Here is a 27,613-nt window from a genome sequence, read left to right as displayed (position 1 = left end):
TACTTTTCCAGTCTCATCTTCTCCTCACTAATTTCCCTTTGGCTGTGCCAGCCCTATTGTTCTTCTTTGAGCCCATCAGCCTTTTTCCTGTCTTTCCCAGATACTTCCATGGCTCACGTCCTTACTTCATTAAGATCTCTGCTTTAATGTCACCTCTCAGATGCATTCACTGATGACCCTGTGTAAAAGAGCACTCCCCACCTCCATAGTGCACTCTCTCCTTACTCTGCGTTGTTTATCTTCATAGCACTTAATATTTCCTTAATAGTTCATAACCACTTAATATTTGTCTTTGTCTTTCTTCCCCATGAAAATGTAAGCTTCATGAGGACTTAGTTATATTCACCTGTGTCACAGCACCTAGGATGATGCCTGGGACCTAGTAAGAGTGTAATATTATTTGATGGGTGAATAGATGAAGGAATGAATTTATCTAGGTTTATGATACTTGTGAAGGTGTAAGTATATGTACTTGCAGAAAGATTCCATTGTTATTCATGCCTTAGATGCTTCTCATGAAGACAGCCTACATTTCATATATCTGTTCGCTGTATTTGAAACTCTTTAAGGGGAAAATAATTTGATGCAGAAAAAAACTCTTAATGTTGTGTGTGGTAGCTTTCTCTTTGCAAACACAGTGGTGTTCTATAGGAAACATATATGTTCAGTATATTCAAGTGAGAGTATATTGAAAGATGACTCCTCATTCCACTTCAACCTCAAGCAGTATACCCCCAAAAAAACTGCTATGATAGTTTATTGCATATCCTTTCAGATATTTACTGTGCAAGTATGAAGTATATACATTTTTTGTTATTCTATAATGGGCCCATACTATATACAGGGAATCTCAACTCTGCTTATTTCACCTTGTGTATTTCAAAGAACTTTCATCCTTTTTAATAGTTGTATAGTATTTGAAAGAATGCCTCTACCACATCCTTGTATGTAGCTGTTGGAGCACATATGTAAGTTTACATATAAGAGAGTTTACTAGGGTTGTAATTGCTGGATCAAAGGGAGGTGCATTTAAAGTTTTGATAGCTAATGACAACAAGGTTGAATCACTTTACTTTGCCACCAACAGTGTAAGACAGAGTCTGTTTTTCTGCATCCATGCCAATACTGTGTTTTAACTATTTTCATTCTTCAATCCAGTAAGCCAAAATGGTACCTCATTTTTATATTTCTCCAATTATGAGTGAGATTAAATACCTTTTCATTGAAAGCCATTTACATTTCTTCTGTAAAACTTTATGTTCACATTTAAAAAATCTATTTTAAAGTGTGTCTGGTCATTCTTCTTATTGATTTGGGAGAACTTTTTATATTTTGAAGAAATGAATTCTTTGTTGAATATTGCAAATATTTTCTTTTTTTATGGCTCTTGGGTTTTGTGTCGTGCAGAGAAAACATTCTTTATTCAAAGAATATTATTTTAGAAAAATCTGCCCTACTTTATTCTGGTTTTTTAAGGTTTTTATGTTTTGCATTTAAATATTTCTTCTGAGTTTATTCTGAGTAAAGAGTTAGAGAGATATTCTGTTTTACTTTTTTAATTCCCCCAAATCAGATGTCCCAACACAATTTATTTACTAAACCAGGATTTACCTACTGATTTGTATTTTTTAGGCTATTTCTAGACCACATACTCTTATTTCTCTGTCTCTCTAATCTTATACCAGCACAACTCTTTTTACTGTAGCTTTGTCATACATTTTAATGAAAAGTTGAACTGGTTATAATGCTTTTTCAGGAATTTCCTGGCAAGCTGGCCATGCTATTTTTCCATGTGAAGTTTAGAATAAGGCTCTCTAATATAAAGAAATATTTATTAATATTTTAATTGAGATTTCATTACATTTATAGATTTATTTAGAGGAATTAAAGTCTTTATAATACTGTTTCCTTTCATCCAAAAATAAAAACTAGTTTTTTTCTGTTCAAATCTTCTATTGTGTCTTTTGGTGATTTTGAAGATATTTTTCAACTGGATTCTTCAGAGTTCTTGTTGGGTTCATGATGCTCTAAGAAGTCAGCTTATTTTTTTCCATCATATTTTCTAACTCATTGTATATAAGGTAGGTATTTATTTTTAAATATTAATTTTGGCTGGGCACGGTGGCTCACAGCTGTAATCCCAGCACTTTGAGAGGCCCAGGCGGGTGGATCCACGAGGTCAGGAGTTTAAGACCAGTCTGGCCAACATGGTGAAACTCCATCTCTACTAATAATACAAAAAAAAAAAAAATTAGCCAGGCATGGTGACGTGCACCTGTAATCCCAGCTACTTGGGAGGCTGAGACAGGAGAATTGCTTAAACCCAGGAGGTGGAGGTTGCAGTGAACTGAGATTGCACCACTGCACTCCAGCCTGGGTGACAGCAAGACTCTGTCTCAAAAAAAAAAAAAAAAAAAAAAAAAGAAAAACCAGTAATTTTAAAATTAGACACTTTATTCCTTGATTTCTCTTTTTGTTTTTCTTTCTTTCATTTATTCATTCCTTCTCATCAATTTTCCAGTTTAAGTTTCAACTATGTATCCACTATGCTAATTTTCTCTCTCCTCTAATTTTTGTGCCTCATTTCATCCTTATCTAATGGCATTGACTAGTACTTGCCCAATAATGTTAAATAAAATTGGTAATGGTGGCATTTCTACCTTGTTTCTCATTTTAATGCTACTGTTGTTTCACCATTAAGCATAGTGTTCAAGCCAACCACTCCAAAATCTCTGGAAACTCTCTTAAATCACTCCAGGAAAGCTGGCTTAAGGACCTCCATAGTACCTTTTCTTGACCTTTATTGTAATCTGGAACACAATGAACTTGATAATGTGTTTGTTTTATTGAACAATGTTGACAAATTCTGTATACATCCTTAAGGAAGTACTTTTCCACACATCACCCTTTGGGAAATGCTGATTTAGAGAAATACATCATTAACAATACCAACCATAGCATAAAGGAATTTAAGGATTGAGACAAAACCATGAGCCTTAGGAAAAAAGGAGGTCATCAGTGACCTTAAGGATAACGGTGATGATGATAGCTCACACTAATGGGACATTTACCAGGCATCAGTCACTTGGCTGAGTAAGTAATACATGTTACCTTGTTTAGTCTTCACATTAGCCACCAGGGCAGAATGATTATTATCTCTGTTTTATACCTGTGGTAACAGGCTGAGGAAACTTTCTTAAGATTATTACACAATAAATAACAAAATGTGATTGCAAAATACCCTAGCTCTATAGCAGGAGCTCTTCCACATAATACTAGGAGAATCGATATAGAGCCTGCCCCAGGAATATTTTGTTTGGCCAATTCATTATGGGAATTTTGTTTTGTTTTGTTTGTTTTTAAACTGTGAATGCCTTCAGTAGGCATTTATACCATTGAATTTGTGAGGGGTTTTGAATTGCAATCTCTGAAGTTTTATAAACTCCATTCATTAATAAATTATTTCAACAAATATATCCTGAGTGTGCACTGCATGCCGGGTGCTATGCTAAGCTCTGGAGATATAGCAATAAGCAAAAATGAGCAAGGACCCTATTTGTATAGGGGCTTAATTAAATAACATACAAAAAGAGTGTGTGTGTGTGTGTGTGTGTGTGTGTGTGTGTGTGTGTGTATGTGTAGTGCCAGGTAGTAATGTGTACTAAGAAGAAAAATAAATCAGGGTAGCAGGGACAGAGTGTGACAGATGACTGTATTGATTGTCTGCATTGGCAGTGGGGCCACTGGGCATTTTTCATGAGGAATACATTACATTTCCAGATTTATTCTGGTTAGGAAATGGAGACACCTGATCATGTGTTGTAGAAAGAAATCACATAGGAATTGGAAAGGGTTGCATGAGTCAAATTGAGGAATTTCTTGCTTTTCTGTGATAGAATAATGTGAATATGCTTGAAGAAATAAGGTAAAGCAAATGGTCCTTGGAGAGGTGAAGACGATAGGGCTAAATGTGGAAGCTAGGTTCCAAAGTGACAGTATGCCTGAGATTATGCCCCAGGAAGCAAAGGGATCATTTCCTCAAAGGCTTCATTGCATAAATTAACTCCCAAGGTATGTTAGGTGGGTAAAATCGTCTCCTATAACAGTTCTCTGGGGACAGCAGCCATATTGGGTTGTTGGAAGTGTTGCAGAATTGGTGGGAACACAGTTTCTATGGGCAGTTGCTTTAAGAACCTGGAGCTTGGTTTGAAGTTGCCATGGTAACACCACTGCTGGCTGCATACATCTCACCCAGGCTCTCTTGATCTAATAACCAGGACCCACACTGTCTTGAACTCTCTCAAACAACGTGTGCTTTTAGCCCACTAGCTTTTTTTTTTTTTTTTTAACCTCTCTGATAAATCCATTAACCTATTTTATTTTGGTTTCTGTAAGTTGCACATGATTGAGGAGAGAGAAATTAGGAGAATAATTGTATTGTTTTAAACTCATCATCCCTATTTAGAATACTTACTGTAAACTAATTAAAAATCTGCTGTGCTATGATCTGCTATCTTCCTGTTTTCAGGTTTTTGCATTTTGAAATCTATCATATCTCCTTGTCCATACAATAAGGCCTTAAGAAACTCTTTGTGAATGTAGTTTCTGAGACCTCTCTACTCTCAGAGAAAACCACATGATGCTCAGGAGTTTTGGGCTTTTTTCTTCCTAATGAACTCTGTTTGCCATGGTTTGGGAGAGGGAGAGCTCTGAGTATAGGAGATGGTAGATTTTGCTAGTGTTCACTTAACCCTCTTCTCTCAAAAACATGGGTGAGAGAATCACAAACTTTTGACATTAGGATACTTGAGAGTTTGGCCCAGTGGTCCTTTACCAAGGTGGCCTCACATCTCCTACATCCCAATGAATATCATAAACACTTGCTGATTTCATAGACAATAATGTTAGTAGCCTGAAATCACACTAGTTTGAAACCCATGGTGAGAGTGCATATACAGCATGGAAATCTAAATGCTGTGAAACAGGTCCCTCCTCCCCACCACTGGACTGGTTGTTAATCATTTACTGGCATACCTGTATCAAATCCTTCCCTTATCATGCAGGTAGGGAGTGGTGAGAAACAGGCTTCTTATCACTAGATTCCATGTGGTCATTAAATGATGGAAAATGAAAGGGAGAGCTGTAATGCATAATGCTTTTTATTTTTTGCTTAGTAGTTTATATTACTTTGGAACAAGATGAAATAAAAGATTTAAGATGAGATTTTCTTTCTTTTCCTAATAAAATGTGAAAACAATATTTGATTACAAAAGCTATTTTTACAGTAGCCACATTTTATTTGATGACTTGCCTTTGGACTTAAGAATGTTTTCTAATAATTTTATCCCATTTACAAAAAAAACTCCTCAATAAATATTTCAAAAGATTAGGTCAAAAGCCCTTAAACTAGTCTGTAGGGTTGACAATTAAGATATCATTTTTTTTCTATAACTGATCGTTGAATTTTGTAGTGATGAAGGGAGGGTAGAATGCATAGTGAGTGACAGACAAGTACAAAAAAGAGTTAATTGTAATCCAAGATTTACACCTTAAAGTAGGAATAATCTTTAGGTTTTTCCATTCAAATTAGCAGATAGCCACAGTTATTATATTACAAAAGATTTCTGAGCTGTAAGTGTTTGCCTGTACTTTGACTTACTAAGCATTCAAAAATATTTTCCTAACAGCATCATACTTTTATTTTCTTATTGTATATTTTTTAAGCTGTAAGTTATCATGGAAGTTTCTTAACAGGGTCTCCTTCCCAGTAAACATGCAAACTGAAACATTAGCACTCATTTATTCATCATCGTAGAAGAAATATGCTTAATATAGTAGATTTTCCTACATAAATCTTCACCCTTCAAATTCTAAGGCCTTTTAGAAACCATTTCTCTGAAATCCTTTTTAAATATTTTAAACATATTTCTTATTCTTAAACTAAGAGTTTAAACTCTCCTTGCTGTGATAGGGCTAATCATTTTCTGCAACGTAGAAACAACTGCTTTCACCAGCTTTTAAATTGTATTTGGTTATGTTCTTAAATGCAAAATGACCTTTGTCACTGGTGGAGTCATTATATTGGCTCAGAGAGCCCTGCTCGCCCCTCCCCTTTTAGTTTCCTGAGAAATGTTGATTTATTATTGGCACTGAAACCCATTCACAAAACTTGTTTGGAGTTACATACTAGATTCAATTTTATTAAGACTCTAGGTTAGAGTGTGAGAAGTAAAATCCTGCTCTTTTCAGAAGACTTTGTTGTGGTCATATCAGGCACTTGGAGTATGAAGATAAAGAAATCTACTCCAAGGAATGGTTGTGAGAGGCAACAAGGAAAGGCATATGAAATGGATCTGTAGGCTGCCGCTGAGAGGTCCCCTTATGCGCGCAACTGCTACAGGCCCCACCACTGTTGTTCAAAGTTCCCCACTGCTCCATCCCCTTAGGCAGTGTGGCGAGGGCCAGTTTCTCCACAGGTTCTCACTCATAACTGGGTGTTGAACAATGAGAACATATGGACACAGGGAGGAGAACATCACACAACAAGGCCTGTCAAAGGGTGGGGGACTAGGGGAGGGATAGCAGGGGTGGGGGGATTGAGGCGGAATAGCATTAGGAGAAATACCTAATGTAGATGATGGTAGGGGGATAGATGCAGCAAACCACCATGGCACGTGTATACCTATGTAAAAAAACCTGTACATTCTGCACATGTACCCCAGAACTTAAAGTATAATTAAGAAGAGGAGCTGCTAGAGCAATTCTGGTAGACCCTTTGGTATATTTATCTACCTAATTGGTATGTAGTTAGGTTGATTAAAGGAAACTGGGAAGAAATAAAACATTTTGCATCTGCGTTTCTCTGTTTTTAAGTACGGAGCATTACTTTGAGCCTAAAAATGTTCATCACTTTCAACTTAGTAATCTCCCTTCTGGAACTTAACCCTAAAGAAATAATCAGACATAAGGCAAAAGATTTATGCATAAACACATTTTTCATCTGCTGCATCCCATATTCACATTAGTCAGCACAAGAAGCCTTTGGCTGTGTTCCAGAAAACATATTGCACCAAGATTGATAGACACTGGTTTGAGTTTATTTAACTGTCAGGGGATGGCTTTCTTTGTGAGCTGATTCTAAAAATTCATTATATACCTAAATCTTTGATGGGCCTCAGCAGTGTAAGTGTAGTGTACTTGAAGGGCTCAAAATTGCTCACAAACATTAGCAGATACCAGTGCTGGATATCATGGCTTAGACTCCCTGCATTTTAGATCTTGTAGACCCAAACTCATCCTTGATTCTGGCTATGTATACTCTATGCCGTTCTGTATATGAGTAAAATACTGTGTTCTGTGAGAGCCAGCATCAAGATAGAACTAGCTTTCTAAGAGATTTATTGTGGGAAAAGCCTGTGAAGGATAAAGGTGGGAGAGAGCATGAGCAGGGAAGGATAGTCCTGTATAATTTCCTACTATTTGGATTTTGTTGATTTCATCCCAGTAGTGTTGTTTAACATGTTCTTCTGTCCCCTAAGTATCAGATGCAGAGGCCTGATCACATTAGAATTTAATTTGTTCCTTCCTTCCCTCTCCCCTCCTCTCCCCTCTCCTCTCCTTTCCCTTCCTTCATTCTCGCAAAACTACTTCATAGGTGATGGTGTGTGCTTCCATCAAGAGGCAGATAACATCTATCTCACCTCTTTTTCTGTGTGTGTTAGCAGCTTGATAATCATTATGCTAGATCCATTAATTCACTAGGGATTGCAAAATGCTGACATCTAAATTGTTTCTGTCTTCACTTACTAACTAGCATACTTTTATACAGAGAAACTTTCCCTCATTAGCTATTTGGTTGTTTTGAAGTTCAGCACAAATAGGATAGGTAAGATAAATACTAGCTTTTTTCTTTTGCTTATCATTTTTCAAAATGATAAGTTGGTCCCTTGGCATTTTCCAAAGGTGAAAAATGAGAGTTTTTGTGTTTGTTTAGTATTATTATGAGCTCTTGGATTTAAGCCATTGCAGTTATTATCTTTAGCACTCAAATTATTTCATCTTTGGCCAGTAGGAGTTTATATAGGTCAGCTCCTGAGTCTTTTTGACATAATCCTAGTAGTCTCTGACAGTCTCCTTGCTTTCTGGCATGACTTAATGTTGCAGCTCATCTTGTACATTTCCTGCCCCAGATCTCACTAGGTTATAAGCCACAGTTTATTGTAGTGGGAATGATGTTTTAGAAACAACAGTCTAGGTGTTGGGAGCGTTCATTGCTACTTGGTAGGTTATTTTTTCTAGACCTTTTCACTGGGCAAAACTAAGAAATGTTTTTGTAAAGATAGAGTATATCCAGAGATCATGCTTATAATTCCAATTCATATATAAGACTACAGGGTTATTGCTTCATCTCATCATTTTTACATCTGATTTTATTTATTGCCATATTAAAAAAACCTGCTTCTCAACGACATCAGCCTGATTACTCACTTGTTTTATCGCATACTACAAATGTAATAGCTTTGGGATAACAATGCTAATACTAGGACTAGTTAAATTATTATTGAAAAAAATGTACAGTTCTTTTTATCTTTAGGATATATACCATTAGAAATGAACTATCAAATCACTGGGTTTTAAAATCAGAATAGTTCCTCTCCTCAACCACTTGTATACATATGTAGGTATTATTTGTATCATTTTACTAATCTTGTCTCTGGTGCCATTCTTATTTCTCTCTACCCTAATATAACTAGCATTTTCCCCCTATGTTATGTTTATCTCTTTAATCTTCTTCATTTCTTTATAATGAGAAGTATAAAGTTAACTAGGAACTAAGACCTAATTTGAATTACAAAAATGAACATAGATTTAAAAATAAGTGTATGCACAATATATTTCTTTACTCTGTGAGCTGAGAGGTCTTAGAAGCAATGACACCCCAGTAGCAATAAGCACACCTAGAACCCAGATCTTGGTTTCTAATACTGTTCTCCAGTAAAAGGGACCAAGGTTCATTGAAGAAATGCCTGATTTTAAGGCTGTGGCAGAGAAAGATAAGTCTGGAGCATTGTAAAGTATCAGAAAGTACGGAAGTGCTCAAAGACACACACACAAAATGATGGGGGCGTGTCAAAGGGGTATAGGAGCCAACTAAAATAACTCCCAATAACCATAGCTGGAAGAATTTGAGCAACAAAATTAATGACATAGTGTTGGATTATATATAAAACAAATATCTGGGAGTCTATATTGATATATTAATAAGTAAATGATTGAATAAATTAATAAGTGAGGAGCAGAGACACATCTCCAGTGCAGAATTCCAAATAATTTGTATAGATACTCCACCCTCAAAAAGCTGGAACATACTTCCCACTCCTTAAGTGTGGGCTATGCCCACACTTTCTTCCAAAGAGTGCAGTATGTTAAGATGGGAAAAAGAATAACTATAGTGGAGAAGCCTGACAAATGCTACTTCAGCCAGGTGATCAGATCAAGGTCAACATCAGTGATAAATCATGCTTGTAGCATTTGCCCTTGATATAATGTTAATCTGCAACACTTTCTTAATTTTTCTGATATTACTATGTTGGGTTTAAAAAATATTTTATCTTCCCTGAAGGCTTCTAATCACAGGTGAAAACCTGTTCTCAGCTTTGTTTGAGCTAATGAAAAAAGTATGAAGCATGGTTTCTACGTTATGGTAACTCAGAAACTAGTGAAGTAAACAAGATCTGCAAGCATGTAATTGAAATATAAATCACAGGACATGATTATACATGATTTTTAAGTTAAGAAAAGCGAAGCATAGATATACTGAGACCTGGTGTAGCTAGAGAAAGTTTTCAAGAAAAATATTCTCTTCTGTTAATACTATCAGGATTTCTGGAAGAGAAAAATAATAGGAATTGATTTAGAGGCTCAAAAATTCTCTAAATATATGATTATCACTAGAAAACAAGATATATCTTTTTAAAACCATTACATTTTGTTTCTGTTGACCAACCTGAAATGCAAGATGACTAAATTAGTCATTTTTGAATCTCTTATGATAGATAATAAAATTGGCGACTCATTTAATCACCAGTGTGGTCAGAATTTATTAGAAAGACAATAAAATCATTGGATTGTTTATGATACCCTGCATTTATTTGATGTGTAGACCTGGTTAAACCTTGGATTTTAAGCATTTGGATGTTATGTTGCTCTCTTTTGTTTTTCCTTTAGGTCTTTCTGCTGCCAAACTCTTAAATGAATATGGAGTTAACGTTTTGGTCTTAGAAGCTCGGGACAGGGTTGGTGGAAGAACACACACTGTGAGGGTAAGTGATTTTAATACTTACATGTAATAACTCACTCAAACTACAAGTGGCACCATTGGAAATCATAGGGCTAGAGGATATCTCAAGAGTTCATGCAGCAAAGCCATTTGTCCTCCATATCCCTAAAGTACTCCATCAAATAAGTGTCCATTCTCTTTAACAAGTACTCACTAAGACTGACAGCTTCTGACTTTCAGTTGAGTGAATTCAATAAACATGAGCAAATACCTTCAATACAATGTCATAATTTCCATACTACAGACGTAATAGTTGGGCTGTACTGGAAGTGACTGTACACCCACAACACACACACACACACACACACACACACACACACACACACACACTTAGATTCCTTATTTATCCAATGACACACAACTTAATAGAAATGTGGTGGCTGCACTAAGCAGGAACAAATATAGTATGTTTTTGCATAACTTTTCCCTTAACCCTTGTTCCCTAAGAAGTATGCTGCTGCCAGAGACACTCCTCAGGCCAGATCTGGCTAGATATAAGAAAGAAGCCCAGTTCTTGCTACATCGCTGCCTTTTTTATACTTGAGCTTACATCACCATTCTGGAAAAAAATGCATGCTACGTGTTATAGTGCAAAACAAGAGTTGCATTTTCTGCCTGTATGCCTTATTAGATATGATTCTTCTGTCATTTTCTGAATAATATTCCTTCATTTTGGAGATAGCTATTAAGTTGTCCCTTTATTTAAGTTGTACTACTACTAAGGGAATGGTTGCAGCTGGTTGAATCTGTGGGTGCTGATGAAAGTACACAGGGAGATAATGAAAAGTGGGAAGGAAACAGGGGCAAAGATGGAAGTTTCCACACATAAAAGTGGGGAGAAAGGGAGAAGAGCCAGAGAGACGCAGTAGAGGCAGAAGAGGAGGACCAGAGTAGAGCAGCAATAGGTAAGTCGGTGGACCAAAGAGGAAGGGATGCTCAGAAGTCAGCTGACACAGTATGAAGGCAAAAAACAAAAACAAAAACAAAAAACCAGCCCTCATATTTGACAGTTAGAAGGTCATCAATCAGCCTTTTTGCTAGAATACACAAATAGAGTGTTAAAGTCTAGGGACTGGCAGTAAAGACAAAGCCAGACTGTTGAAGTGACTGGAAAGAGAAGCATCATCTATCCAACTAGAAGATGCTTCAGTTAGTTTAATAACAGAATGGCATAAGCAATGCAAACATTTGGTTATTTCACAGGAGTCTGGTGGTGGATAGTCCAGGCTGGTGCATGGGTTCAGCTTTATTATCAATAGGCTCTTGCTGTCTTTCTGCTCTGATATTCTTTTTTTTGTTTGTTTGTTGTTTGTTTGTTTGTTTGAGACAGTGTTTTGTTCTTGTGGCCCAGGCTGGAGTGCAATGGCACGATCTCGGCTCACTGCAACCTCCGCCTCCTAGATTCAAGCAATTCTCCTGCGTCAGCCTCCCGAGTAGCTGGAATTACAAGTGCCTGCCACCATGCCCAGCTAATTTTTGTATTTTCAGTAGAGACGGGGTTTCACCATGTTGGCCAGGCTGGTCGCAAACTCCTGACTTCAGGTGATCTACCCACCTCAGCCTCCCAAAGTGCTGGGATCACAGGCGTGAGCCACTGTGCCTGGCCCTGCTCTAATATTCTTTGCATGTTGGCTTATTGTCTTGTGGTAACATGATGGATGCTGAAATTCTAAGCATCAAGTTCTCATTCAAAGCTGAAAGAAGAGTGAAAGAGAGGGTGGCACCAGCCTTGTCTGCAACAAAGCTTTTCCTTTGCTAAGAGACCCCAGCAGACATATACTTTAGTTTCATTGGCCAGAGTTGGGTCCCATGGCTACCTTCAGCTGTCAGGGATCCTGGGAAAGCAAGTATTTCACAATGCTAGGCTGCATAATAGAAGCAGGCATGTGAGAGGGAATATCAATGAATATTGGTATAGCATACAGACAACATTTGAACTAGGATATTATAGCAGTGATTTCAGCCACACTGTGCAATGCTACCCTTCTGTCATTTGCTGCCTACCTTTTTAGATGCAGGGATGTATCTAGACCTATTCTGCTTTGCTCAGCTCTAAGGGTGCTGTACAGCCTTGCCATTCAAAGTGTCATCTGTCGGTTAGTAGCGCCTGAATCAACAGGGATTTTGATAGAAATGCAGAATCTCAGGCCCTATCTCAGACCTGCTGAATCTGGACCTGCACTTTGACAACATCTCCAGGGGACACTACAGAAGTGCTACTCTGTGGCATTTGTTTGCTTGCTTGCCTTAAATTAGTGCCAATCCAGATTAAATTTTCTGAGTACTCCCTTAGATGTAGTCCACTGGGAAGCTATTGGTCCGGGAGTGAGGGGACTGGGATTCTAACCTCCGTGCTGACTTGACATGATGGCTTGGATAAGTCCTATTAGCACTTTACGTCTCAGTTTTCTCATCTGGGTAATAAGATACAATCTAAATGTTCTTGAAGAAACTCCCTTCCATCTTCAAATTCTAATTTAAGGCAATGTGTTACAGTGCAAAACAAGAATTGCATCTTCTGCCTGTATGCCTTTGTTAGATATGATTCTTCTGTCATTTTCTGAAAAATATTCCTTCATTTTGGAGATAGTTATTCATTTGTCCCTTAGCCCTATTTTTCTTATCTCTAAAACCTTTTGGTTATTAAACAGGAGCATCAGTCATGTTGTGGATTTTCAGTTAAGAGCTTTCTTTGTATAAGGGAAATGAGAATTCCAACGTGCTTGTCCCCATCTGTGTTATTGGCCTCAGTTACTTTGCCATGCTGTGTCATTTGTATATGTCAGCACCACACAGGAACCGTTATTGTCTATTCAGCATTATATTACACTCCCCTTAGGAATGTGAGAAAGGAATCTCTGAAATGCTTAGAAATTAGGACTTAGCATTTATGCTCCAAATGATGAGAAAAAGAAAAAGAGGGTTTTAAGAAATAGACATGGAAGTCGGGCATGGTGGCTCACGCCTGTAATCCCAGGACTTTGGGAGGCCGAAGCAGGTGGATTACTTGAGCTCAGGAGTTCAAAGCCAGCCTGGGCAACATGGTGAAACCCCATCTCTACTAAAAATATAAAAATTAGCCATGTGCAGTGGTGTATACCTGTAGTCCCAGCTACTTGGGAGGTTGAGGCAGGAGAATCACTTTAGCTGGAGAGGCAGAGGTTGCAGTGAGCCAAGATTACACCATTGCACTCCAGTTTGGGTGACAGGAGTGAAACACTGATTCAAAAATTTAAAAAATTTAAAAAAGGAAACAGGCAGGAAAATCGTATTTAACAAGAAACTGAAGCAAATATTTTTAGAATTGCTTCTAATAACATAATCAGCTAGGATAATTTTGGAAGGAGATGCCATAAAAGCTACTGTGGATCTCTGAGCACCAGAATGTCAAATTTGGTATTACCCGGCAAGTCGTTCAGATGGATCTTCCATTAGTTCAGAACTTCCCAGTTTTTCCTAATGTGATTCATCCATGATTCTTCAGAATGAAATTAATAAAATTGAAACGTCTGCAGGGCTGCCACAGGGTTGGTGTATTTGTTTACCAATATTGTTGCATGTTTGTGGCTTCTTCAAAGGTTGAGTAGTGAGATCTAAATCAAGACCCTAAAGACTGAGATGCAACATAGTATAGAATACAGTGTTACACTTCTGGTGTCTTCATGCTGAATTTGAGGCACCTGATTTAGAATGTTTTTACTTCATAAAGCAGCATTCTACAAAATGCCCCTCTCTTTTTACTGCTTCATTTAAGATTATTTGCTTTAAAGATAGTGTCAGCATTCTACAGACATCATGTTTGGAAACTCCCAGGAGTCCTCTTGCTGTCTTTGTTAAAGCCCAGAAATTTATTGGAGTCTTGATTCCAGTTTTGTTCTTTATATCTTAAAATGGATGTTGGAGACTAGAAAACATTTGGAGGAAAGCACTGATGGTTAATAAAAGAGAGAATAAACATTATATGAGGACAGATTAAAGAGGTCGAAGAGGCACTTAATTTCTGGTATCATGGCAGAACGGAAACCCTAACTCCTCATTGAAATAAGTAAGATGCTGAATACAATATGCTGTGCTAATCTGACATGGAAGTTAGACATTTGCAGAACTCCTGGATGTTGCATAGACATCTCAAACATAACACATCTAACACTAGACTTCTGATCTTCCTCAAGGCTGCTCCTCCAGCCGCCTTCCTCATGTTAGAGGATGGCAACTTTCAGAAAACTCAGAGTCATGCTCAACACTGCCAGACCCTCATTTGTTCTATCAGGAAATTCTGTTGGCCCTGCCTTCAAAACATATCCAGAATTCAGTGCTTCCCACCAATTCCACTGCCATCCTCTGGCGGGAGCCACAATTATCTCTAAGCCAGATGACTGCAGTAGGCTCCTGATATCCCTGCTTTTACTCCTGCCCCCTATATTCTATTCTTTTTTAAAGCATCAGTGAGAGTGAGCCTTTCAAATGCAAGTCAGATTTTAGCATTTCCCTGCTCAAAACCTTCCAAAGGCTCCCCTTCTCACAGACAGTCAAAGCCTATGTCCTTACAATGTCCTGTGAGGCTTTAGGTGACCTGCCCTGCCAATAACCTCTGTAACTTCATCTTCAGTTATTTTCCTTGCTCTTGTTGTTCCATCCGCTTTGGCCTTCTTGCTATTTCTTGAACATATCAGCAGACTTCTGTGTTACAGACTTAAATCCATATTGCTAGGAGTTTTTGTTGTTGTTGTTTTTTAAGACAGTCTTACGCTGTCATCCAGGCTGGAGAGCAGTGGTGCGATCTCGCCCCACCACAACCTTGTTCCAGGGTTTCAGCGATTCTCCCGCCTCAGCCTCCTGAGTAGCTGGGATTACAGACGTGCAGCACCACACCTGGCTAATTTTTTTGTATTTAGACGGGGTTTCACCATGTTGGCCAGGCTGGTCTCGAACTCCTGACCTCATGATCTGCCTGCCTTGGCCTCCCAAAGTGCTGGGATGGCAGGCATGAGCCACCATGCCCAGCCTACTCACTCTTGAATGGTCGAATATACTGTTTAATCCATTCACAGAGTTTTAAAATTTTTAATTAGTACATTTTTATTACTAGCAGTTATTTTTTAATCGACCTGATATTTTCAGTTTGTTTTCCCCTGCTCCTAGTTTTAATCACTTCTTTTCAACTATTACAAAATCTTTCTGGAGAATTTTTTCTGCCTATTTTCTTTTGGTGCCTTGTTTGCCACGTATGTTTGTAACTTTTGGCTGTGGGTTGCTAATTTTCCATGGAACTTTATCTGTGGTAAATTATTTGAGGCCTAGGGGAAAAGGATTTGAATCTACTTCTATCACCCTCCTTTACACTTTAAATTTTCTGCTCAAGGTTTTTCATATCATCTGGGTAGTGTAAATTCAGATGGAAAACATAAATAAAGATAAGCTTTTGTTTTTCTTTTCTGTGTGACAATACTTAGACCTGCAAAATAATGGAAAAGATAAAGTTGTGGTTGAAGCTAAAGCAATACTTAGATGTATAGTCTAAATTGTTCCATTAGAAAAGAAAAAGAGCTATATATGAATAAGCTAAGCATGCAAAGAGTTAGAAAATTAAGAGCAAAATAAATCCAAAGAAGGGGTGAAAGGGCGCAAATCAATGATATAGAAAATAAACACACAACAAAGAGTATCAATAAAATAAAAGTTGATTATTTGAAGATACCTATTAAAGATAGACAAGAAGTGTCTGGTAAGATTTTTCCAGAAAAAGAAAAATGAAACACCCCCAAATAAATCAGAGATGAGAGCCAGATGGGGGGCTCATGCCTGTAATCCCAGCACTTTGGGAGGCTGAGACAGGTACATCGCTTGAGCTCAGGAGTTAGAGATCAGTCTAGGCAATATGGCAAAACCCTGACTCTACAAAAACTACAAAAATTAGCTGGGTGTGGTGGCACACACCTGTGGTCCCAGCTACTCGGGAGGCTGAGGTGGGAGAATTGCTAGAGCCCAGGGAAGTTGAGGCTGCAGTGAGCCATATTCATGCCATCATACTCCAGCCTGGGTGATAGAGTAAGACCCTGTCTCAAAAAACAAAAAAAAGAGAGAGAGAGAGAGATGAAGATGAAGATATAATTACTGATGCAATACAGAATAATTAAATGAAAAGAGGATGCCATGAACATTAAACCAACAGTTTTGAAACATACATGAAATATATATATTATCAGAAAAATATAATTCACCAAAATTAACACTGCTTTAGTCTGGCAATAGAAAAGATGATGATTAGTGCTTTAACCTAAAAATGAATTAAACATGTAGTTTAAGATTTTACCTCAAAAAAATCACCAAGCGTAGATGGTTCTACGGGTGTGTTCTACCTAATGATCAAAGAATGGATCACTTTATTTACATACAAATCCTTCTAGAGAATAGAAGAAAATATTATCACTAACTAAGGAGATTAGCAGTACTCGAATGTGAAAAACAGACAAGGCAGTAGAAGAAAGGAGAATCACAGGCCAGTCTCAATATTGCTTATAAACATAGATATAAAAATTCTAAACAAAACGTTAGCAAAGCATATCCTCCAATAGAAAGATAATATCAGGTTGGGTAGTTTCAGGAAGGAAATGTTGAATAATACTAGACAATTTTCTGGAAATAACAGATTAGGTAAATTATAACAAAATACAAAGATAATTAGACAAGTTGCTCTGTAGACACACACACACACACACACACACACTTAAAGCATTAGAGAATGAGCGAGCTAACAAGATAGTGAAGAATCACTGAGGCAACATCTGGAAAGTATTAACCTACTTTTCCCTTGGTGGCAGGGAGATTTGCTGACCACTGAAAAAGCTTCTGAAAACTGAGCAGTGCTGTGCATCTAGTGCAAAGCTAGGGTGACAGGTCAAGTCCCGAGCCCCATGAAGTGTGTACTTATTTGTGGGGGAGTGTTGGTCAACTCCTTATGCTTTGGGTTGGGCAGCATGTAAGGAGCAAGGGTGAAAGGCAAGAAAACTAGACCAAATGTGCATTTCAGCCCAGCTTCAAATCCTCTCAGGTACTGAAAATGGAATTAAGTTATCTAGTACTGTGTGGGTCCCAGGCTCTGGGCAGAAGCCAACATAAATCCTCTCTGAGAAAGATATCAACCCCCTAGGATTCAAATGATTCTATGTGCTTTCAAGTTTAGTGATAAATAATCAGTTTAGTGAAAAATAATCAGGCAAACAAAGAGAAAAGGCATGAGAACATGGTTGAGAACTGATATACATAACAAAATAGAAACAGACCCTTAAGTGATTACAAAAACACAGAGGGGTTGTAGCTCACCAATATGCAATTCATTGATTAAATCATTAGGATATGCCAATTAATAAAAATAGATGAAAAGCATGGAGAACTGTATTTATGAGGGAGGAAGTAAACAATTTTAGTTTATGAGAGAGGGTTTGCATATTTGTAAGTAATTTAGTAATATATGAATCTTTGTATATCTTTTTGTATTCTTTCCTTATGATGCATTCTTTCCTGAAAGTGTTTTAAAATAACATCTAGAGCCATCAATGTGGACTGATATAAGATTTCATCTGGTGAAAATTAGGGAATTAGGCTTTGGATGGCTCCTCCAGCAATAACACCAGAGAAAAGCATACATAATAATTTAAATGTTTTGTAAAGGATCTAAACTGGCAGAATATACTGCAGTGTTCTTTCTCTTTTATGCATTGTATCGCTGAATTTGCCTTACCAATAGCTTTTCAAAAGGATGGTGCTTAGTGATGAGTATTAGACAGGATTGTGCCCCAGTTCTTGAGTGGAGGAGAAAAGATTGCTATTTTCAGTTGCTCTTTATAGGGGAAATGTAAGGCACAATTAACTTTTAAAAAAATAAATGGGGTTAGTTTTTACAAGACATAGTTTTCCAAGTTTTAACTAAAGTCCTCTGACCAATTTTTCTCCTTTTGCAGAACGAACAAGTTGATTACGTAGATGTTGGGGGGGCCTATGTGGGGCCAACTCAGAACAGAATATTACGCTTGTCTAAGGAGCTGGGCATCGAGACTTATAAAGTGAATGTCTGTGAGCGTCTCGTTCAATATGTCAAGGTAAGGCTGCCTTTTCGCACAAGTGACTGATAGGGAAATATTTTTTTTTTTGAGAAAACATTTGGTTTGTTTTATTTTTCTTTCAAAGCAATTGTAAAAATAGGCTCTTGACTTTAAAATAGTAGTTTGCCTTTCTTTTCTTGTTTTCTTTTTCTTTTGAAAAGATCACTAAAGACTCCTGGAATCACTACAGGATATTATGACTCAGCTTGGCCTTCCTCCCTGTCACTCTTAGTGGCCCTCACAAGCTACCCTCACTCCCAGAGAGTAGGAATGGGAGGCTCTGGCTTCCCTCCTAATGCATTTGAAGGGCACAGGGGTGGGGGTAGCAGGTGCCTGCAACAGATATGTTCACATACCCATACATGCATACCCCCCTCCACCAGCTGCAGGCAATCCCTGAGTGACCTAGGAAGCAACTCTGGAGCCCCAAGGAACACAAGAGTTTGAGGCCACTTCTTTAGCCTTTGAACTGGTTATTCATCCTGATTTTTACCTGGCATTTCTTGGAATACTTTATTTCCTCTGTACCTGGACTTCACTCCTGGGGAGTCTAGCTCCTTTGTGCAGTTTCCTACTGTTTAAACAAGAGATTGTTTAAACTGTAGCCACTGGTATCTGCTGCTGCTGTCAGTGTTTTTCTTTCTCACTGAAGCCAAACATGGAGTGGCTGGAGTCTGGAAACATGCCTTGAGAAATCAAATTTCCCACCTGACATTGCAGCCTACTTCCTTTTGTTCTTTTCTTTTTGCCTTTAAGCTCTGTTGGACTTGAAAATCAGTAGTCTTTAGAGACACTGTGGGTTCAGAGGTCAAGGGAGGAATGAAGAAAGTATAAAAAATTTCACAAAAGTATTTAGGAACTCTGGCTACAACAGACCCTGATCAGAAAGGAAAAACCCCTTTGCTTCCTCATTTTTTCTGCACTGCATAGAGTCTCCATGGACTAGTAAGTAATAACAACAGTAAGAATAATAGCAGCTAACATTTATTAAGCACTTTTACCTATATTCTCACATTTCATGTAGGGAGAGAGACCAAAGGCTTTGCACTCAGCTACTCATCAAACAGTCATGTAAATTCACTCTCCACTCCAACTGGGAGGCAAATGAGTGTGATGATTATCTTGGAATCTGAGCAGACTCATGCTGATAAGATTCAGGGGCTGAGAGATTTTTAGTTTACCTGGAGGCTAACAATAAACAACAACTTAAGGCTTTTTATGCATGAACTCATTAAATCTTTACATCCACCCTGCTAGGCAGGCATGATCATCCCAGTTTACTTATGAGAAAGCAGAAGTTCAAAGAGGTTAAAGTGACTTGACAAGGCTATAAAACTCCTAACAGTCTACCTACCTCCCGAGTGCATGCTCTTTATTATCCCAATATATGGCCTAGGAAATGAAACTGAGGGCTCTGAATGGACATGTGCTGGGCCTCCAGTGTTTGGCCACGCACACACATCTACGGTAAGGTATCTCACCATCAGTATCACTGAAGCCTGGCTCTTTTGATGAGTAGATGCAGTCCTTGAAAGACCACTTATTTTTTTCTACTCTCTTACTCTTCTTCCGGTTTCATGTTCCTTTTATGTACATTTTAAAAACTGGGGAAAACTGGAAATTTATAAGTACATCCTCAAATTACGTACCTGCTAGTCTTCCAGCCGTGCCCACTCTGAAACTTGATATTGGGCTGGGCATAGTGGCTCACATCTGTAATCCCAGCCCTTTGAGAGGCCAAGGTGGGAGGGTCATCTGAGGCCAGGAGTTCTAGACCAGCCTGGGCAACGTAGTGAGACCTCTTCTCTGTGAAAAATAAAAAAATTAGCTGTGCATGGTGGTATACATGTCTTGTAGTCCCAGCTACTTGGGAGGCTGAGGCAAGAGGATGGCGTGAGCCCAGAAGGTTGTGGTTATAGTGAGCCTTGATCATGCCACTGCACTTCGGCCTGGGCAACAGAGCAAGACCCTGTCTCAAAAGTACAAATAAAAAATAAAAAAAGTAAAACATGATGCTTAGGTGATAGTTTGAAAGTGGCACCCATGGCCAGCTTTTGTAAGTAATTTAGCTCCTCATTGTTTTTGATGGAGGTAAAATGGGATTAAAATGATAAAGTTCTGTTTGAGAATTCTGACTTTGCCTGAAAGTGGTCAGCAGATCATGGCATGCTGTCCAGTCTTCCTACCAGCACCTTACAAATTACGTATCTTAAGTGTCAGATTTTCTGATGTCTCTGAAATTTTCTGGGCTTTACTGGGAACCCTGCTTTCTAGAAATCCAGATGTAATTGTTCTGTACTTTGAGAAGGTTCTGCTGCAGGCTTTAATAATGGATAAATTCATGGAAAGACTTAAGGAGATGATGCATGCTATATTAGGTGCCTAAATAAGGAAAGAGAAATGTTAAGAGTAGCATTCAAGGTCCCTTTTTCGATTTTGTTGCTGCTGCTGAGTTCCGCTCTAAGGTTAGGTCCACACTACCCTGATAGTCCTGTTCCTAAGGGAAGAAACAACTTCAGCTTTCTGGAGGGGAGAACTGCTCAACTTCTACCATATTTTTCTTTCACAAAAATACAAATATGGCTGAACTGTTGCATAACCTACTAGACAAAGACACCTTGCCATGGCATTGGACTTGGTAGCTCGAGGCTGCTTTCAAGAATGTTAAGCAGAAAATAAAAATAAAAACAGAAACAGAAAAAGAAAAACAAACAAGAATGTAAGGCATTGTTAACCTCTGGATCTTTACCATTGCATGGCCATGCACATCAATACAATGGTAATATTAGACCATAATTATTGCATATGCAGCACGTGGCAAACGTGTGCTAAAACACATACTGTGCCTACACTTTGGACAACAAATGGCACCTTTAAATCACAGCCACTGTGGTTGATCCCTCAAGGTCAGTACCACTCCCATAGTAATAATAATGAAGACTCTCCCTGCTGAGCTGCTAGTATGTCCCAGGTCCTGTGCCAGGGCCTTCACTCCATTATCTTACTTAACCCTCACAGGGATCCTAAGTTCGGGGTTATAGCACCATTTTACAGAAAGAGTCTGAAGTTCAGAGGCCCAGTAACCTGTCTAACAGAGTAAAGGTCACTGAGCTGGAATTCAGATTAAGGTCTTTTTACCTTTCCATGCTGTCTCTTGCTAGTCCAGATTCTACTGTCAGGGACTGTGGACTCCAGGAAGCTGCCTTTCAGTTTGTGCTTGTCCTGGATCTTTTTGGCAGCTGTCTTCTGATGGTCATCCTATGTCCTTCCCTGTGTCCCCATATGCAGTGCTGGTGACCATTTTGCTCAATCTTTTGGCCCAGAAGCCTGAAAGAGCAGGGTTAACTCCCTGCTATAATACAGTCACTGTGCCTTGGTTATTGTTTGATGGATGCAGTAACTGGAAAACAGCCATTTAATTGCCACAGAAAATAAATGTTGAAGCTCTATTTTAAATTGTATTACTTGTTTACGAATAACTACATTTCAGATGGTAAGCATCATTCTTTTCATTTAATACTTAATCTCATCAAATGAAAAGATGGAAAATAGAAATACATATCATTAAGCCATCCTCTCATGTACTTTAACCTTTCAGAAAACACATATTTTCACCCAAGGTAGACAGCAATGTTAAGGCAAAAAAGTAGTGGGTTGGTTAAACTTTAGTTTATTTGATCTGAATGAGTGCCTTTTTGCTAGTGTTTTCTAATAAATCATATCATTTCTGGAATGAGAAGTAACATTGTAGTAGATGTTTTTATGATGATCACGAAACTATAATAGAGAAAACCAGGAAGATATTTAGTTCAGTATTCCAGATAAGATGATTAATAAATTGTGTACTAAAAATAACTCTACTTATTTTAAAATATCTCAACTCTCACTGTTTTTCTCCACTTCTAGGGGAAAATGGGTGTTTCCTCAACGTGATAGTGTATTGGGTTAATAATAATGCAAATTGTCTTTGTGACACTTTCTGCATTGCTTTGTGACAACTTTAGCTTTCATAATCTAATACAGTCAATAGCCTTTCCTATAAATAACACTGAAATGAAGTGGAGGATTGCCGTTGTCTAGATAAACTAATCAATATTCTTTACGGCCCAGATTGCTTCAGCTCTAAAATTTTCTCAGTGTAAAACCTTAAAGAATGTTTAAATTGTTTAAACACTGTCAGCAGTCAGTAACACGTCGTCTCAGCTTATTCTAGGATGACTTTTACTGTTCACCAAGGAACTACTTATTACCTTTGTTAGATTATGTTTACAGTACAAGTTTTGACAAGACAGTGTGCAGCTCCAAGCCTGAGCCTCTCAGATAAATACTGAGAATACACCTTAGTAGTGTTTCCTCTACCCAATCCCTTCCTTCCCTGAGACAATGCCTGTCTACTTCATTTAGAGGACTAACATCAATATGCTAAATTCATTCATTGCTTAATATTTATGTTTATATATTTGATAAATGTATAAGTATTTACAGAGCAAAATCTACTCTGTATCAGATATTGTTCCAGGCTGCGGATAGAGTGGTGGACAAATGATCAAAATTTCTGCCCTGATAGTCCTTCTAATCTAAAGAGAGAAGACAAGTAAACAAGAACAGTAAATAAATATTAGCTAACATTTGTATCTGGATTCTTCATGGATCTTGTGAATAGAATCCCTCTTCTAATTCTGGTTTACTAGGTTCTGATTCTTTTATATTATTTTGAGAAGGAGTCTTGCTCTGTCACCTAGGCTGGACTGCAGCGGTGCGATCTTGGCTCACTGTAACCTCCGCCTTCCGAGTTCAAGCAATTCTTCTGTCTCAGCTTCCCAAGTAGTTAGGACTACAGGCATGTGCCACCATGCCCGATTAATTTTTGTGTTTTTAATAGAAACGGGGTTCTACTACATTGGCCAGGCTTGTCTTGAACACCTGACCTTGTGATCTGCCCGCTTCGGCCTCCCAAAGTGCTGGGATTACAGCTGTAAGCCACTGTGCCCGGCCTAGATTCTGATTCTTATATAATAGATTCCCGACTGGTTTCTACAGTGAGCAGCTTTTATGAATGTTGTGGATCTGACATAGTTTTATTGGGGAGATTAGATCTGATTTGTGAAATTAATATAAATAAATCACATTGTTGTGAACCTTAAAGGTAGATTCTTAAATGGCATCAGCTAAATATTTTGTACACTTGATCTTAGCCAAAAATCCAAGAAGCAATAGCTAGATAGGTTTAAAACATTCTCTTTATTGGCTGGGCATGGTGGCTCATGCCTGTAATCCCAGCACTTTGAGAGGCTGAGGCAGGAGGATTGCTTGAGCCAGAAGCTTGAGACTAGCCTGGACAATATAGTAAGACCCCCATTGCTACGATTTTTTTAAAAATATATAATTTTAAAAATAAGTAAATAAAATAAAACATTCTCTTTATCAGTTCTTTTCTTCTGTATGGCATAAAGGAAGCAGATGGACCTGAATGCCAAGTGGATTGATTCATTGCTTGCATTAGTAAATAAGATGCTCCATCATTATGAGTGTTTTTCATTGAGTTGTAGAGATCTTTTGTTAAATTTTGCAGTGCCATGTCTTGCAGAAAAAATGAAAATATTGGATTCTATTTTTTTTTTCTTTTGCTTTCCCTGAGTTTCCCCCACATCATATAATACAGGTAGAGTGAGGAGTGTAGAGCAGGAGAAGCCAGCCAGAAATGGAGCAAGGCATTTTGCAGAGGCTACTTCAAAAGAGAAATTGACAATTACGCGCATTCTCACTTTCTTCTTGCTTTTCACATCCTCTCTAAATAAAAGCAGAGACTATGAAGAGATACCACATATTTGATTTTAGAGAATGGTGTGATAAAGATTTATTTAAAACAACATAGGCTTTTTTTTTTTTTTTTTTGTAAGTATTGGTTCTATTCTTCCCACAGCCCTTTACTCCAGGTTTCTATGCCAACGTCTGAAATCAAAGGCTTTTCTCGATGTGTGTGTTCTGGAATACTAAGTTAATTTTGTTGTTGCTAAGAAGAAAACATGGTTTTAGCCAGAAGGCCATGTAGAAAGCAAGAGTTTGTCTTAATGCTTACCAGATATAACCCCTTGCTTCTAATAGAATTTGACCCATTGCTTATAATATAATTTCTTTCTTTCTTTCTTTCTTTCTTTCTTTTTTGTTTTTTTTTGAGACTGAGTCTTACTTGGTTGCCCCGGCTGGTGTTCAGTGGTGCCATCTCGGCTAACTGCAGCCTCTACCTCCCGGGTTCAAGTGATTCCCCTGCCTCAGCTTTCTGAGTAGCTGGGACTGCAGGCACCTGCCACCACACCTGGCTAATTTTTTGTATTTTTAGTAGAGACAGGGTTTCACTACATTGCTCAGGCTGGTCTCGAACTCCTGACCTCGTGATCCACCCACCTTGGCCTCCCAAAGTGCTGGGATTACAGGCATAAGCCAGCATGCCCAGCCTTAGGGTTTCTTTTGGATGGGGACATTTCATTTTCTTTTAGCACCTTTTCCATACCAACTCACAGAACATGTTTCTTTTGTCCTCAAAGAAAGCTATATTTTTACTTTCAACCCCTCTCAGGAGGAAACTCAGGAAGCGGAAAGGGTTAAATCCTTGTAGGGATGTTGCTTGCTGTGTATTTGCCTCCTTTCTTTTGAACACCTAAATTCATCCCTCCTGATTCCATGCTATTAATATTGTCTTCCATCTGTAATGTGCCTATACATGTTTTACCTCATTTGAGCTTCCCAATGGTCCTAGGAGTAATAAGCATTATTTTTCCCAACTCAGAGAGCTTAGGAGACAAAGTGTGACCTTCCAACTCTGAGCCCAGTGTTCTGTGGGTTACAATACATTGGTTTTTATTCCAAAGTTAACTTGTGAACCCTTCTAATAGACTGCTCTAAGATATGACAAAATCACTTTATCCCAGCAGGCTCTGGAGTTTAAGATGCCACTTTGGAAACAGAGACTCCTGTGGATGTAGGGGTGGTAGTTCCTGGGAGCTGCATGTGGCACAATTCACAAGGTTGCTTCTTCTCTTGCACCCTGAGCTGTAGTCTGAGAGGTCCTCTGGCCATCAGTGAACACCTGGCAGCTAAACAGTCCCCAGAGCGTCCCAGTTAGCCTCAGCAGACTGAAGACCACAGATGGATTCTATTATTTTGTTAAAATACTAAGTCTAGAGGTCTAAGGCATGGTTTGAAATTGCTGGCTAAATATTCTTTTTGTTAAATGGTTCATGTGAACTTATTATTCCAAGTATGGACCACGTATTGATCAATATTTTATTTTATGCCATTATATCCTGCCTGATTTTTAAGATGACAAAAAAAGAAAGGATTTAAAGTGGTTGTTGATAAGTATTACTAATTTGTATAAGTCAGGGTAGAAGACAGAAAAAAAAAAAAAAAAAAAACACCAGTTAGGTAAGGACAAGCAAGCGGTGGCAACAAGCCTGTGCTCAGGATAAGAAATTCTGTTTTGATGATAGAAATGAAGCAATACAGGAGGGATTGCTTTCTTCTCTCAGTTACAATTGTAAGTAGATTTTAAAAGCAGAGAGACTAAAAATGTTTACATATTTTCAGTTTGATCTATCCAGTATCCAGCATAAAGATATATGAAGGTAGCCGGTAAAAAATAGTTTTTAGTAACTTCCATTCTTCTTTACTCCTCACTTTGAAAAGACTTCATTTGCTGCTTGTGAGTTCCCAGAGAGCTTAATGGCAGAATTACTCTTAAAGCTTTGCTCTGTTTAGAGAGCTAAGTCAGCATTCTCCATCTCCTCTCAGAGGCTCCTTCTTCCTGTAAACTCTCAAGGTTACATCTCAGATTTGCTTTCAAAAATATAAAGTTCCTACTCAGTAACAACCCATTATGTAGCAAAATAAGGTTAATTCTTAGATTTTTTCTTCCACTCATTTTTTGCTTCTAAAAAAATTGTTAAAGTACACTAATGTAGAATTTATCATCTTCACCGTTTTTAGGTATACAGTTAATTCAGTAGCATTAAGTACATCCATGTTGTTGTACCACTGTCACTGCCATCCATCCAACAGAACCCCTTTCAACTTCCTTCCATTGATTTCTAATAGGGACTAATTCACTACAGGAATTGTTTTCCAACCATTCACTGAGAGGTAGCCTACCATCACCCTCCCACTGGCAGCGTAGAAAGGGGGTTACGTCAGACACAAAGGATTTCTTTCACACTCAGGCTGTGGGACTTTGCGATCACACATAATCATGTGGGGCCTCAGCATTTGGATTAGTGGCCAAGAGAATTTTGTAAATGAAATTAAACACTATATGAGCAGCCTCCTCAAGAGAAATTGCTCTAGTATCTATGATAACTGAACTCCTGGAGGTTCTGACCTTTCAGGTTAGAATGTAGTTGCCTCTCAGAGGTTAAAATCTCCTCCTTCCTCCTTGCTTTCTACTTCCTATTTTTTCCTCTGCAACCCTTGTCCCTCACCCCCGCCAGAAGACCCTACTCCAATCGAAATAATCATTGATCTTTAATTTTCAAACTTTGGCAAAGTAGCCTTCTAACAGTTGAAATCTTAAACACCCTCTAACGTCCAATGAATCCCATATCTAGTCCATTCTGGGCTGAAGAAGGGAAATTCAGTTGTCCCATGATCACATGTTGACCCAGCTGGAAAATCTTTTCTGTCATTGCCTCATCATGCCCAATCTGCTGGGATCGATGCTGCCATGTAGCCCTCTGTATCACGAGAAGACTCAAAACCTTTTTCATCTCTATGTCAGTATTCAATGAACAGATACCTTTTGAAAACCTACTGGGCCTCAGAGTTTTAATAAGTGACAGTTATTCCTACATTAGAGATAAGAGAAAGTTACAATAATGAGAGTGGTTCAAGGTCCTACAGAAGTAAGAGGGAGATGGACAGACATAAAAGCCTAGTTAATTACTAACCTTTGGAAACACAGAGCTTCAAACCGAAAAGAGACAAATAATGATAATAATGTCAATACCTGATATTTGACAGTCCAGTATTATTTTCATAGCACTTCATTTTAGTTTTTGCTTTGTGTTTGGGTTTCATGTAACCAGAAGAAGAAAATTCTGGATGGAATCACAGAAAGTTTGAGTGTTGATTATAGTTCAGTGTAATGAATGCTTTGATCCTGAAGGCTGTGAAACTGAGT

At 38.2% G+C, this 27,613-nt stretch overlaps 1 protein-coding gene across 1 annotated transcript in view; it reads left to right on the top strand.

Moving 5' to 3' along the window:
• MAOA (monoamine oxidase A) overlaps positions 1–27,613 on the top strand; it is a 76,321-nt gene that overhangs the window by 11,883 nt on the left and 36,825 nt on the right. Inside the window, exons 2-3 of the mRNA XM_017502065.2 lie at positions 10,228–10,322; positions 18,301–18,438. Coding sequence (XP_017357554.1) covers positions 10,228–10,322; positions 18,301–18,438 — 233 coding nt within the window. The remainder of the gene's footprint in view (positions 1–10,227; positions 10,323–18,300; positions 18,439–27,613) is intronic.

This window comes from Cebus imitator, unplaced genomic scaffold (assembly GCF_001604975.1).
Source record: "Cebus imitator isolate Cc_AM_T3 unplaced genomic scaffold, Cebus_imitator-1.0 Scaffold289, whole genome shotgun sequence".
In the NCBI taxonomy this organism is placed as follows: domain Eukaryota; kingdom Metazoa; phylum Chordata; class Mammalia; order Primates; family Cebidae; genus Cebus; species Cebus imitator.
This window is presented reverse-complemented; position numbering and strand designations above follow the sequence as displayed.